Below are 12,960 nucleotides of genomic sequence, written 5' to 3' on the forward strand. Positions count from 1 at the left end.
TGCCTTGTCTCTCAGATCGTTCACAGCTTTGTGGAAGTTACCTGTGGCACTGATGTTTGGGCCGAGGTATGTATAGTTTTTTGTGTGCTCTAGGGCAACGGTGTCTAGATGGAATTTGTATTTGTGGTCCTGGCAACTGGACCTTTTTTGGAACACCATTATTTTTGTCTTACTGAGATTTACTGTCAGGGCCCAGGTCTGACAGAATCTGTGCAGAAGATCTAGGTGCTGCTGTAGGCCCTCCTTGGTTGGTGACAGAAGCACCAGATCATCAGCAAACAGAAGACATTTTACTTCAGATTCTAGTAGGGTGAGGCCGGGTGCTGCAGACTGTTCTAGTGCCCTCGCCAATTCATTGATATATATGTTGAAGAGTGTGGGGCTTAAACTGCATCCCTGTCTCACCCCACAGCCCTGTGGAAAGAAATGTGTGTGTTTTTTGCCAATTTTAACCGCACACTTGTTGTTTGTGTACATGGATTTTATAATGTCGTATGTTTTTCCCCCAACCCCACTTTCCATCAATTTGTATAGCAGACCCTCATGCCAAATTGAGTCAAAAGCTTTTTTGAAATCAACAAAGCATGAGAAAACTTTGCCTTTGTTTTGGTTTGTTTGTTTGTCAATTAGGGTGTGCAGGGTGAATACATGGTCTGTCGTACGATAATTTGGTAAAAAGCCAATTTGACATTTGCTCAGTACATTGTTTTCACTGAGGAAATGAACTAGTCTGCTGTTAATGATAATGCAGAGGATTTTCCCATGGTTGCTGTTGACGCATATCCCACAGTAGTTATTGGGGTCAAATTTGTCTCCACTTTTGTGGATTGGGGTGATCAGTCCTTGGTTCCAAATATTGGGGAAGATGCCAGAGCTAAGGATGATGTTAAAGAGTTTAAGTATAGCTAATTGAAATTTGTGGTCTGTATATTTTATCATTTCATTGAGGATACCATCAACACCACATGACTTTTTGGGTTGGAGGGTTTGTATTTTGTCCTGTAGTTCATTCAATGTAATTGGAGAATCCAGTGGGTTCTGGTAGTCTTTAATAGTTGATTCTAAGATTTGCATTTGATCATGTATATATTTTTGCTGTTTGTTCTCTGTTATAGGGCCAAAAAGGTTGTAGAAGTGGTTTACCCATACATCTCCGTTTTGGATAGATAGCTCTTCGTGTTGTTGTTTGTTTTCCAATTTTCCCAGAAGTGGTTAGAGTCTATGGATTCTTCAATTACATTGAGCTGATTTCTGACATGCTGTTCCTTCTTTTTCCGTAGTGTATTTCTGTATTGTTTTAGTGATTCACCATAGTGAAGGCGTAGGCTCAGGTTTTCTGGGTCTCTATGTTTTTGGTTGGATAGGTTTCTCAATTTCTTTCTTAGGTTTTTGCATTCTTCATCAAACCATTTATCACTGTGATTACTTTTCTTTGGTTTTCTGTTAGAGATTTTTAGATTTGATAGGGAAGCTGAGAGGTCAAATATACTGTTTAGGTTTTCTACTGCCAAGTTTACACCTTCACTATTACAGTGGAATGTTTTGTCCAGGAAGTTGTCTAGAATGGATTGAATTTGTTGTTTCCTAATTGTTTTTTGGTAGGTTTCAACACTACTTTCCTTCCATCTATAGCATTTCTTAATATTATTCAGTTCCTTTGGCTTTGATGCCTCATGATTGAGTATTGCTCTGTTCAGGTAGGCTGTGATTTTGCTGTGATCTGATAGGGGTGTCAGTGGGCTGACTGTGAACGCTCTGAGAGACTCTGGGTTGAGGTCAGTGATAAAGTAGTCTACAGTACTACTGCCAAGAGATGAGCTATAGATGTACCTACCATAGGAGTCCCCTCGAAGCCTACCATTGACTATGTACATACCCAGTGTGCGACAGAGCTGCAGGAGTCGTGACCCGTTTTTGTTGGTTATGTTGTCGTAGTTGTGCCTAGGGGGGCATATGGGGGAGGGAATGCTGTCACCTCCAGGTAGGTGTTTGTCCCCCTGTGTGCTGAGGGTGTCAGGTTCTTGTCCAGTTCTGGCATTTAGGTCGCCACAGACTAGTACATGTCCCTGGGTCTGGAAATGATTGATTTCCCCCTCCAGGATGGAGAAACTGTCTTCATTAAAGTATGGGGATTCTAGTGGGGGGATATATAGGTAGCACACAGGAGGACATTTTTCTCAGTTGAGATAATTTCCTTTTGAATTTCTAACCAAATGTAAAATGTTCCTGTTTTGATTAATTTAATAGAGTGAGTTAGGTCTGCTCTATACCAAATTAGCATACCCCCTGAGTCCCTTCCCTGTTTCACACCTGGTAGTTTGGTGGATGGGACTACCAGCTCTCTGTAACCTAGAGGGCAACCAGTGGGTCCGTCTCCTCTATGCCATGTTTCTTGTAGGATGACAATGTCTGTATTTCCGATTTCTTTGGTGAAGTCCAGATTCCTGCTCTTTAGGCCAAAGGCAGATGACCTCAGGCCTTGGATATTCCAGGATGAAATAGTGAAGGCTTTGTGTTCCATAAAGTGTCTAATGTTGTTGGTTGTGTGGTTTGGCCTCGGGCCAGTAATTGTGAGCAGAGCCTGCTGAGCATCTGGTACATGCCATTGGCTTGGGCTAGTGTAAGAGTGGGTGTTGGGCCTGTTTGCCTGCTCACGGCCTGGGCGTATGTGTGACTTTCATGTTGAGGCCCTCTTTGTGGGAGTGGGGGGCTTGGGGTGGGTAGGAGGGGCATAGGTCTGATCTGAGGGGGCCTAAATGGGGTGTGGGCATGGTTGACTTGGGGGGGAGTTAATTGGTGGGGGTGGGGGTGTAGATGTGGTTGATGGTGCTGTGGTCTGGATGTAGGTCCTCTCTGCGGGGGTCCTCTATGTGTAGGTCCTGGGGGGGGTCCTGCAGGTCTGGGAGAGTGTCTCGCTGGTCTGGGCGGGGTGTCTGTTGATCTGTTGCTCCTGTGTGAGATGTTGGGTCTGCGGTTGAGGGCGATATCCTTTAGGGTCCGGGCGAAGGTGGGCACTGCTGCCTTGTATAGGTGGACCTGGTCATAAAGGCTGTTCACGTCCAGGGTGGAGTGGTGGGCCAGGAAGACATTTGGTTATGATGCACAGTCACGGGAAATACTTGCGTTTACCCGCTGTATGGTAGCAGGGTGGAAGTATTTTCGTGGTAACAGGGTTGAGATAACCACTTGTGCGTTGGGGAAAGTAGAATAAGCTTTTTCTATCACTCCCTTGAGTGATGTGGCCACCCTTTCCTGCTGTGTTCTCAGGTCGTTTGTGCCTGTGTGTATTATTATGTGGCTGGGTGATCCTAGTCGGTCCTCAGACAGAAGGTCTAGGGCGCGCTGGGTGTTTGGACACCAGAGTTTAGACACTGTGTGTTTTGGAAAAAGTTTATTTTCTTGTATGTATTTCCCGTTTGAGTCCATAAGGAGTACAATCTGTGGCTTGTGTATGTCCTCAGTGGGTGTGGGGGGGTCGTCATGAGGGCTACTCTCTCTCTCTCTCGCTCTGTGTTTCTCTCTCTCTCTCTCTCGCTCTGTTTTTCTCTTTCTCTCTCTCGCTCTGTGTTTTTCTCTCTCTCTCGCTCGCTCTCTCTCTCTCTCTCGCTCTGTGTTTCTCTCTCTCTCTCTCTCTCTCTCTCTCTCTCTCTCTGTTTCTCTCTCTCTCTCTCTCTCAGTGTTTCTCTCTCTCTCTCTCTCTCTCTGTGTTTCTCTCTCTCGCTCCCAAGTCTTCCATTTCTTTACTTCCTCTCCTCTCTCCTCTACCTCTAGTCAGTTTCTCTCTCACTGTGCTTAATGGACATTGATGTGTGTAAGATGGCCACTTATTGAGTGTAATATGATGCCATAGCTCTGTGTATCTTTGTTTGCCTTCTGTGCTGGTATGTATCAGAGACATTCTCTAACATATCCTGTGTTGTGTTTACTCCGGGGTTTCCCACTATTTTTATTTCCTGTTAAGTATTTCAGTGGTGTTATAGAGTAGAACCAACTGCTTTGGAGGGGTGCTTTCTCTCCGGGTTATAAAACATTTAAGTCTCTAGTCAGGCTCTCCGGGAGCGGAAAGAGAAACGCGTTATGTGATCAGACAGGTATTTGAGATTGAATTAACAAGAGATTCTCCTCTTTCTTCTTCTCTGTCCTCATCCCTCCATCGTGATATAACAGTGATGGTGTGTTAGGCGGTGGAAACATTGACCTGGTCTCTGAACGAAATGAATGATCATTTGAAATGTAATTAGAATATATATAATTGGTGATTTTAGAGAATGTTTAACCACACTTCATAGCAATGGCACAGTCAGAAGGAAGCTGTGTGTGTGTGTGTGTGTGTGTGTGTGTGTGTGTGTGTGTGTGTGGACCACCATAGACTATGAATAAGGACCACCATAGACTGGAAGGAGTTTCACTGGATGACAATGATGTAACTTCACTAGACGTCACTGATAACAGCATATTAATCAAGGATAACATAAATTCTTCGTCTGAATCTATTTGACTCTCTTCTGACTCTCTTTTGACTCTCTTCTGACTCTCTTTTGACTCTATGACTCTCAACTCTATCTCTGCACTCTTTCTATTTCTCAGTCTCTTCTATTTTCTCTCTTCTTCCTCCTCCTCGACCCCCTCTGTCCGCTAGTTTTCGACGGGAAGGGAGTGAGGTTCACGGCTAGTGAGGATGTGTACCCAGAGAAAGGTATGTGGACACTAAGGGCCTGAAAACACCAGGCCTCCAAGGACCTAGACCTCCACCCCCATATGCATCCTCGGACTACCCTCCTGCCTGCTCAACCTCATCCCAACACACACACACACGGACATAGGACATGTATGCGTGCATGCGTATGACATACAGTACACACATATGATGTAGGTACTACGTATACATACTCAGTATGTATGACCTGAAACTACTAAGGCATGGTAGCCATCAGACAAAGGGAACCACATTATAAGACTGTGAGGACTCATGCTCTGTCAGAGGCAGAGTCATCAGTATGCATCATAGGAGAAGACCCATGTGCATGCAAAAGGATGAGAGAGAGAGTGAGTCAGACAATGACTGGGCAAAAGGCGTGTGTGTGTGGGTGGGTGTTCATCTCTGACTGACTGTGTGAAAGGGTATTTTATTTTGAACCACAGGGTCTGTCTCCTGCAAGGTGTTGGAGTTGGGGATTTCTTTTTTGCTTGTTTTGTTTTCCCCTCCTCCTTTTTGAATGATGGAGTGATGATGATGATAATGACAGATGGCTCCTTGCCATACCATACCCCCTGTTCTACACGTAAGCACGCACATACACACACACAACGCCTCCACCGTCCCTCCAATGTGCAGAGTGGCCAGTCATCCCTCCCCAGGGCAGGTCCCTCCAGCAGTGACAATTGACAGTCCCCCCCCTCCCCCCCACTCCCCTTCGGCAAAACACAGAATCGTCCAATCAGCAGTAGTCCCTGGGGTCAGGTGGTGCGCTCTTTGTCAGTGTATATCAGATCTGAGGGTCTGATTCCACATCTCCTCCTCAGAGATTTAGACACTAAACTGCTACACACACACACACTCAGCTCTCCAGGAAATAAGCTCTCTAATGTATACTGTATTATGCAGCTGTTGAATTATAACCAGTTTAGCTTGCTCTTATTCCACACAAAAAAGTGTTGTGATGCACCCTCTGACCCTCTGAGTGACTGGAGGACATCATGCCCATCACACACAGCAGCCAGAACTCTACTGTTGCCCTCCTACAGAACTCTCACTTCACCAGCCTGTACCTCACCGACACACAGAAATGTTTCAGTCACCACTGATTAAAACGTTCAGAGATATAAATCATTGCAAACTTAGATCACATTTTAGGGAATGAAAGTCAGTCAACCTACCTACCTACCCACAATTTCCACCATCATCCCTCCTCCCTCCCAGACAAACTATGTCCGTGCCTGACTGGAGCCCGCTACAGGGCCCTGCATGTATCCCGCTAACCCTCACCACCCCCCAGGCCTAGCAGCATGGAACGAAGGACCCCCAGCCCTAGACCCCAAACCCAGGCCCAAGGCTATCCTGTGTTGTGTGGAGAGGTACACACATTCCCTTGTCAAGTACACTTCAAATCCTGTTGGCTTTCTGGGCAAAATTCCCCTTGAAGTTGCAAGATAACAAGCACTCTATAGGCATGTATGCACCCTGCCTCAGGATAACTGTGACTGGGCCACTGGTCTGCTCCCACAGCATGGTCCCTCCAGTTGCCATGCTTGCTCTGTGTAAAGGGTTCAGCAAGGAATGGGTTTCTCCGTCTGACTGGATCCATCTCAGCATGTTACTTGCCTACTCTGCTCTGCCCAGCAGCAGTAGAGGAGGACTGCGATAACCCTCTCCTCTCTCACCACCAGTCTCCTCTGACCTGCCTCCCACTGCCATCACCGCTGCATCCTAACTGAAAGGCTCCTACCCCCTGGGGCCGGGCAGGCAGAGTCACAGGGCAGCTATGAGTGGTTACATGAATTTATCCAAAGAACTTTAATAACATCAGATGCTTCTCGTATTTAGTTTGCCTGGAACTGTTAACTGAAAAGTTCTTTACAACCCAAAACCACTCATAGCTGCATTCTCTGATTGTCCCCTCATACAGGCCTACTTCTCTCAAGCCCTATGAAATATGTTGTTTGTTTTCCCACCCTCAGACACAGTTACATCTGCCAGACTTAAGCATACAGCCTATCATGACTGTATTGTACTGAGGGAGTATGGGCAGAAGGGAAGGTGTTCTGGCTATAGTGTTGGCCTGCCTGCAGCTGTGAAAGAGGCCCCACTCTGGGCCACAGAGGAGTGACTTGTACCCCTGTCCCTGTCAGGCTCTGGTGTGGACGACGCTGTGGGAGAAGTGTCTATCCACGTGGAGATCTTCACCCACCCCAACACTGGAGAGCACAAGGTCACTGTCAAAGGTCAGTGTCCAGTCAATTCTGTCAGAGATTTCATTTCATCATGTCTTAAAAATTGTTTTCAGAGGGTAACTCATACCACAGAAAATGTCTCTTTGGCTTTGTTGGGCGGTGTGTTAAAACCTTGTTGATAAATGACCTCCCGTGTCTATTTCTTTTTCCCTCTCCCTCTCTGTCTCAGTGGTGGCAGCCAATGACCTGAGGTGGCAGACCACGGGGGTGTTCCGTCCCTTCGTGGAGATCTACATCATTGGTCCTCATCTAGCTGACAAGAAGAGGAAGTACGCCACGAAGTCCAAGAACAACAGCTACGCCCCCAAATACAACGAAACGTTCACATAGTGAGTATTACAGTCTGGCCTCAGTGGTACAAAGCGTCTTGCGATTGAGGTGGCATCATATTGGAAGTGATCATGTTAGATATTGAATAGGGAATCCTGTCAGTTTTTAATCTATTTACCTGATCACACTTCTACATTCCAAAGTGGTGGAATCAGTGTAGATGCATTAGACTCTAAGCTGTGTGTCTCTGTCTTCTCTCCTTGCAGCACCCTCAGTAACGAGGTGGGCACAGAGTGTTACGAGCTGCAGGTGTGTGTGAAGGACTACTGCTTCGCCCGGGAGGACCGTATGGTGGGCATAGCCGTAATGCAGTTGAAGGACTTGTCCTCTAGGGGCAGCGTGGCGTGCTGGCTCCCCTTGGGGAAGAGGGTCCACATGGACGAGACGGGCCTCACCGTCCTCCGCATCCTGTCCCAGCGCAACAACGACGACGTTGCAAAGGAGTTCGTTAAGCTCAAGTCAGACCAGCGCTCTCCCGAGGAGGGCCAAGGATGAGAAGTCTTTATTCGCTCAGCGCCATCTACAGGCTAGGAAGTCCTTCTGCGGACCGACTGCAAGCCAAACTACTGCCCTGATTTTCTAGTGTTGGTCAAGCACAGAGAAACAGTTCTTTACTACAGTACTGTACATACATCTTATTGAAGAGGACATTTGATACCATCTACAGGCATTGCCCTGGTTGTCTTGAAAGCACCAATGTCTTTATTATGAATATAATGAATCATGTAATTTTGCATAGATATATTCATAAACACAACAAACTCACAAAACGGACCAACTTACTACAACACATTCACACAAAGAGAGTTTAAAGGGATAGTTCGGGATATTGGCAATGAGGCCCTTTATCTACTTCCCCAGAGTCAGATGAACTTGTGGATACCATTTTTATGTATCTGTGTCCAGTATGAAGGAAATTAGAGGTACTTTCGCGAGCCAATGGATCAATCAATAACGTTATGTCAAGTCAAGCCCCAAGCACAAGTTAACAGGACCAACTGTATGTAGCAGACCAGCAGGCTTTTAGGCCTCATCCATTCCAAAGAGTAAGGTTTACACAGACTGGTTTATGATACTATTTCTATGAGTTTTCCACAGTAGGTTGAATTCTGAATCTTTTCTAATTCCCCCGTGGAGTTTTCTATAGCAGAGCAGGCTGGACTAAATATAGATTGAAATGTTTATATATGTTATATAGAGAGATATTATCGGTCAATTTATGGTATATTTAAATACTATATGAAGACTTTGAACTTGAAAGAGTGTCCCTGTCTGTGTCTCTGTTTATAAGTATGTTTGTCTACCCTGTTACAGAGCACACTGCCTGAAACCCTCAAATGCCTTGTCCTGTCAAACCTCAAATGCCTTGTCTGTTTTCAGTACAAAGTGAGAGCAACCTGATGAAGACAAGCCTCGGAGCACTGTGATTCATCAGTGTGTGTGTGTGTTTGAGAGAAAGAAATGAGTGAGTGTGTGTATATACTGTTTATGTGTGTGTTATAATTAAGCAATAAGACCCGAGGGACTGTGGTATATGACCAATATACCACGGTTAAGGTCTGTTCTTATGCACGACGCAACGCGGAGTGCCTGGACACAGGCCTTAGCCGTGGTATATTGGCCATATATCACAAACACCTGAGGTGTCTTATTGCTATTATAAACTGGTTACCAACGTAATTAGTGCAGTAAAAATAAATGGTATACGGTCTCATATACCACGGCTTTCAGCCAATCAGCATTCTGGGCTCGAACCACCCAGTTTATAATACTACAACGTTGACCTCGTGTAGACACCAGTGTTCCCTGTTTGTGTCTTTTACTTTGGTTTATTGCTCGTTTGATCAGAAACATTCCGTGGGCTGTACAGTGTATGAACAGAGCTCCATTTGTTTGCCTTGGAAAACAGCCACCTCCTCTCTCTCCTTCAACCTCTCTGATCGATATGTGTCAGTGTGGAGGAGAGCGTTTAGAGACAAAAGACAGAGACGTTTCTTACCGCTTGTGTTGCCATAGCAACCTCTTATCAAATGAAGATGTCAGGCCACATGTGACCCCCACGGTCTCTTTATTCCCCTCTGCTGGGGCAGGCACACATAACCTAGACATTACCACATTTACCTAAAATGGCCTCTTACCAGGCTGTCTGGTCCAGGTTTTGTGCACACACAGCCTGTCCACAAGGGCTATAGTACCAGTCCTGCCCTCTCCAGTGACACTTGCCATAGATAGATGACTGAGATAGCTTTGCATCTAATGGGATAGGAGTCTATAGGCCACGAATACACAGCCTCACAGACTGCTGTACTGTGCCTGTATTAACGTACAGGTATTGCAGCTGTAGCAATGAATGCCACAATATCATATGTATTGCTGTTGACAATGATACTAAGTATATTCGGTCACTGAGACCATTCTCTTTCAGACGTTTAGTGTCTGTGCGTTGAGGTAAAAAGGAAATCACACCCTTTCAGGTTTGCATGTATGTAGGACAGACAGGCACGGAGGCATGGTACAGAGCTATAGAAGAAGTGCAATGATAACCAGACAGACACGCATGTACTGTCACTGACACACCTACACAGGCAGACACATTGGCCATGTTCAAGAGCGTCAATTGACTGATTTACAAATAATAATGAGTAGTTGATTAGGATGATGATTTGTAGATCAGTCAGTCTGCAGTCGCCGACTGAAATGTAGTCCATCTTCGAACACGACCACACAGTGATGCCAGCCTTGTACATAGGAATCAGTGCATAATGGGAAAAACATTTATTGTGCCAGCATGTGTTTATTTGATGTTATATTTGGCAATTGTTGTCTTCTTCATTTATTTTGACATCTTAGTATTATTTGTAAAAATGCAGATGTTTGTGAATATATTTATATGTATTGCTGATGATGATGTGTAACTGTTACATAATACTCGCAAGAGAGGATTTTTTTTATACTGAAGTCTGGGTGTTCTTATTGGGGTGGGGGGGGGGGATTGCAGCATTGCTGTGTTTCTGTTCCAATAAAATGTTAGAGAAAATCTCTCATTTTCATAGTGTCCATATGGATCAGAGTGAAAAACATATTTACAATATTATGTTTATATTGTACAATTATAATAGTGTATTCTGATATCTGGAACATATTACCAATTTCTAAATGTATTAAGCACACATTTCCAATGTACAAACTTTCACAGTAGAAAAATACACCTAGGTAGGCACTGAGGTAGGTGTGATGCCTCGAATAAGGAAATGTCTATCAGCAGACAGGAAATACTGTAATAGTACAGATAAGGAAATCTTTGTGTCAAAAATCAATACTATGAAACAGATAAGAAAATCCATATGACCATTCTAACAGCCCAATCAGAAGAACAGTAGCATGTGCTACTGAAAGAAAGAGTAATGCCTGATACAAAATAAGACAATTACACATATATATTCACGTATTACTTTGATATACTGTATATCCTGCAGGAAAAAGACCTGATGCAGCAGTACCAAGACTTGTAATCCACAGTGAAAGACCTGTATAACTACTGCTTCCTCTCAGGCCCGTCACAGTAACACATCTTGAGGGAATCTGGGATGTCCAGCTGGTCAGCGTGGACGGTCTGGGGCGGCAGGTAGGGGAACACATGCCATATGTCCATCAGCAGCTGTGGAGGCTGACCCTGATGGAACAGAGAGGAGATGATGACCACACCCCTAGTGAATTCAGACAGCCTTTGGGGGTGGAAAGATGACAGTCACAACATAAATTCAAAATTTCAATATGCCATTTTATGAGCAGACGTATTTCCATTACTGTTGTATGTGTTACGGTACAGTACCTGCACTGTGCAGATAAAAATGAGTGTCACCCTCTCCTCTAGGTCAGAATCTGCACAATCTGTAGCACAACAGAGACAGACAGTAAGCTTAGCCCTGCAAGCGTGTGTTCAGTAGGAAGAAACATTCAGGAGTTTGGACATAAACATATACTGCATAGAAAGGACATGGTTCTTTAGCAAAGATAATAATGTTCACAGAATAATATTGGTTTTATTCTATTGAATTAATATCTGCAACAATTTGAACATTTCACCCTACCAATACCAGCTTAAAAACCACCAAGGCAGCGCAGGTATGAACGAGGGCCTGCGCATCAGCGTCAGTCTTCTTGCCCACTTGCAGGAGCTGAGCGGCCTGGGTGAGAGGCTCCAACATGGCCACAGCTCCCCCTGCCTGCAGCCCACGGCTCCGCAGCCACTCCAGCAGACTCACATTATACCTGGCAGAACACAGCAGAACGCAAGGACTGAACCTTATAGAGTTTCATCCAACACTTAACTTGTATCTACGCTATACACAAACTGACAGCTTTACAAACTAAGTCTAGATTTATATTAGATATCTGGTTGCATATCTTTTACTGAAACTTGTTCCTGCGCAGGCCCTGTGTGTGCATAAATGCATGTGTGTGTGTCTGTCCTCTGAGCTCCAGCTACACATGTCCTTGCGCCGCAGCAGGCTGTTGAGGGCAGAAGCAGAGAGGAGGTGGGTGAGCTGGCGGAAGGCCTGCTCCATCAGGGTGGGAGGCAGGGCCTGGCGGGACAGGGCCGTGTGGAGGGCGCCCATCTCCCTCAGCACTGCAGCCATAGTGGGGGCCTCCCCTGCACCCCTGTCCCTGGGGTCAGACCCTGCACACTTCCTAAAGCCCCCCAGCTTCACCCCCATACCCAGAGGGCACTGTCCATCCTCACGCCTGGAACACATACAGAGAGGTCACATTAACTAACGATATACTGTAGTTGGGGCAGAGGTCACATTCACTAACTATATACTGTAGTTGGGGCAGAGGTCACATTCACTAACTATATACTGTAGTTGGGGCAGAGGTCACATTCACTAACTATATACTGTAGTTGGGGCAGAGGTCACATTCACTAACTATATAGTTGGGGCAGAGGTCACATTCACTAACTATATAGTTGGGGCAGAGGTCACATTCACTAACTATATACTATAGTTTGGGCAGAGGTCACATTCACTAACTATATAGTTGGGGCAGAGGTCACATTCACTAACTATATACTATAGTTTGGGCAGAGGTCACATTTACTAATATGTATGTGTTTTTCAATGTATTGTAAATGTGTCATACTACTTGGCCATTTGTGTATGAACCCAGTGGTTCATGTTGCTACACTGAAAAACTAAGACTGTCTCTAAGCAGTGTGGGATTTAGGGTAAGGTTTGAGGCCGGAGCTAGGGTTAAGGTTAGGATTGGGGTTGGAGATGGAGCTAGGGTTAGGGTTAGGTTAGGAGACTGTACACTCGACAGCCGTAGATGTCCAGCTGGCACAGGTCACCGTACATATCATGACCATCCCTTCAAAATGAAAAAAGTAAACTCAAGAAAAGAAAAGAGAAGTGGGAGGGGGAGGGTTACCGTAACAAAATAGGGGAGTATATTTTTTAGTTTATATAAAAAAGATATATATGATAGTTGTAGGTAAAAGCGCCAATTAAACGTATCATGTGGGAAAGGGTATTGGATCTCCCTAGGGGTTAGGGTTAGGCATAAGAACTGAGGAGATTAGGGTTCAGGCTCAGGCCTCAGGAGAGGTCAAGATTAAGCATAGGGGCCAAAATGGTTAGGGTTAGGTATTGGGGCCAGAGAGGTTAAGGTTAAGAC

General features: G+C 45.1%; 1 protein-coding gene across 1 annotated transcript in view; it reads left to right on the forward strand.

The window, feature by feature from the left end:
- The window catches only part of unc13a (unc-13 homolog A (C. elegans)), a gene marked incomplete at both ends in the record, with an annotated part of 83,456 nt that extends 75,680 nt beyond the window's left edge, over positions 1 to 7,776 (forward strand). Inside the window, 4 exons of the mRNA XM_084186209.1 lie at positions 4,640 to 4,696; positions 6,850 to 6,942; positions 7,121 to 7,280; positions 7,488 to 7,776. Coding sequence (XP_084042335.1) covers positions 4,640 to 4,696; positions 6,850 to 6,942; positions 7,121 to 7,280; positions 7,488 to 7,776 — 599 coding nt within the window. The remainder of the gene's footprint in view (positions 1 to 4,639; positions 4,697 to 6,849; positions 6,943 to 7,120; positions 7,281 to 7,487) is intronic.
- Between the last annotated feature and the right edge of the window lie 5,184 nt (positions 7,777 to 12,960).

The sequence above is a fragment of the Coregonus lavaretus genome (assembly GCF_964263955.1).
Source record: "Coregonus lavaretus genome assembly, chromosome: 21".
Lineage (NCBI taxonomy): Eukaryota > Metazoa > Chordata > Actinopteri > Salmoniformes > Salmonidae > Coregonus > Coregonus lavaretus.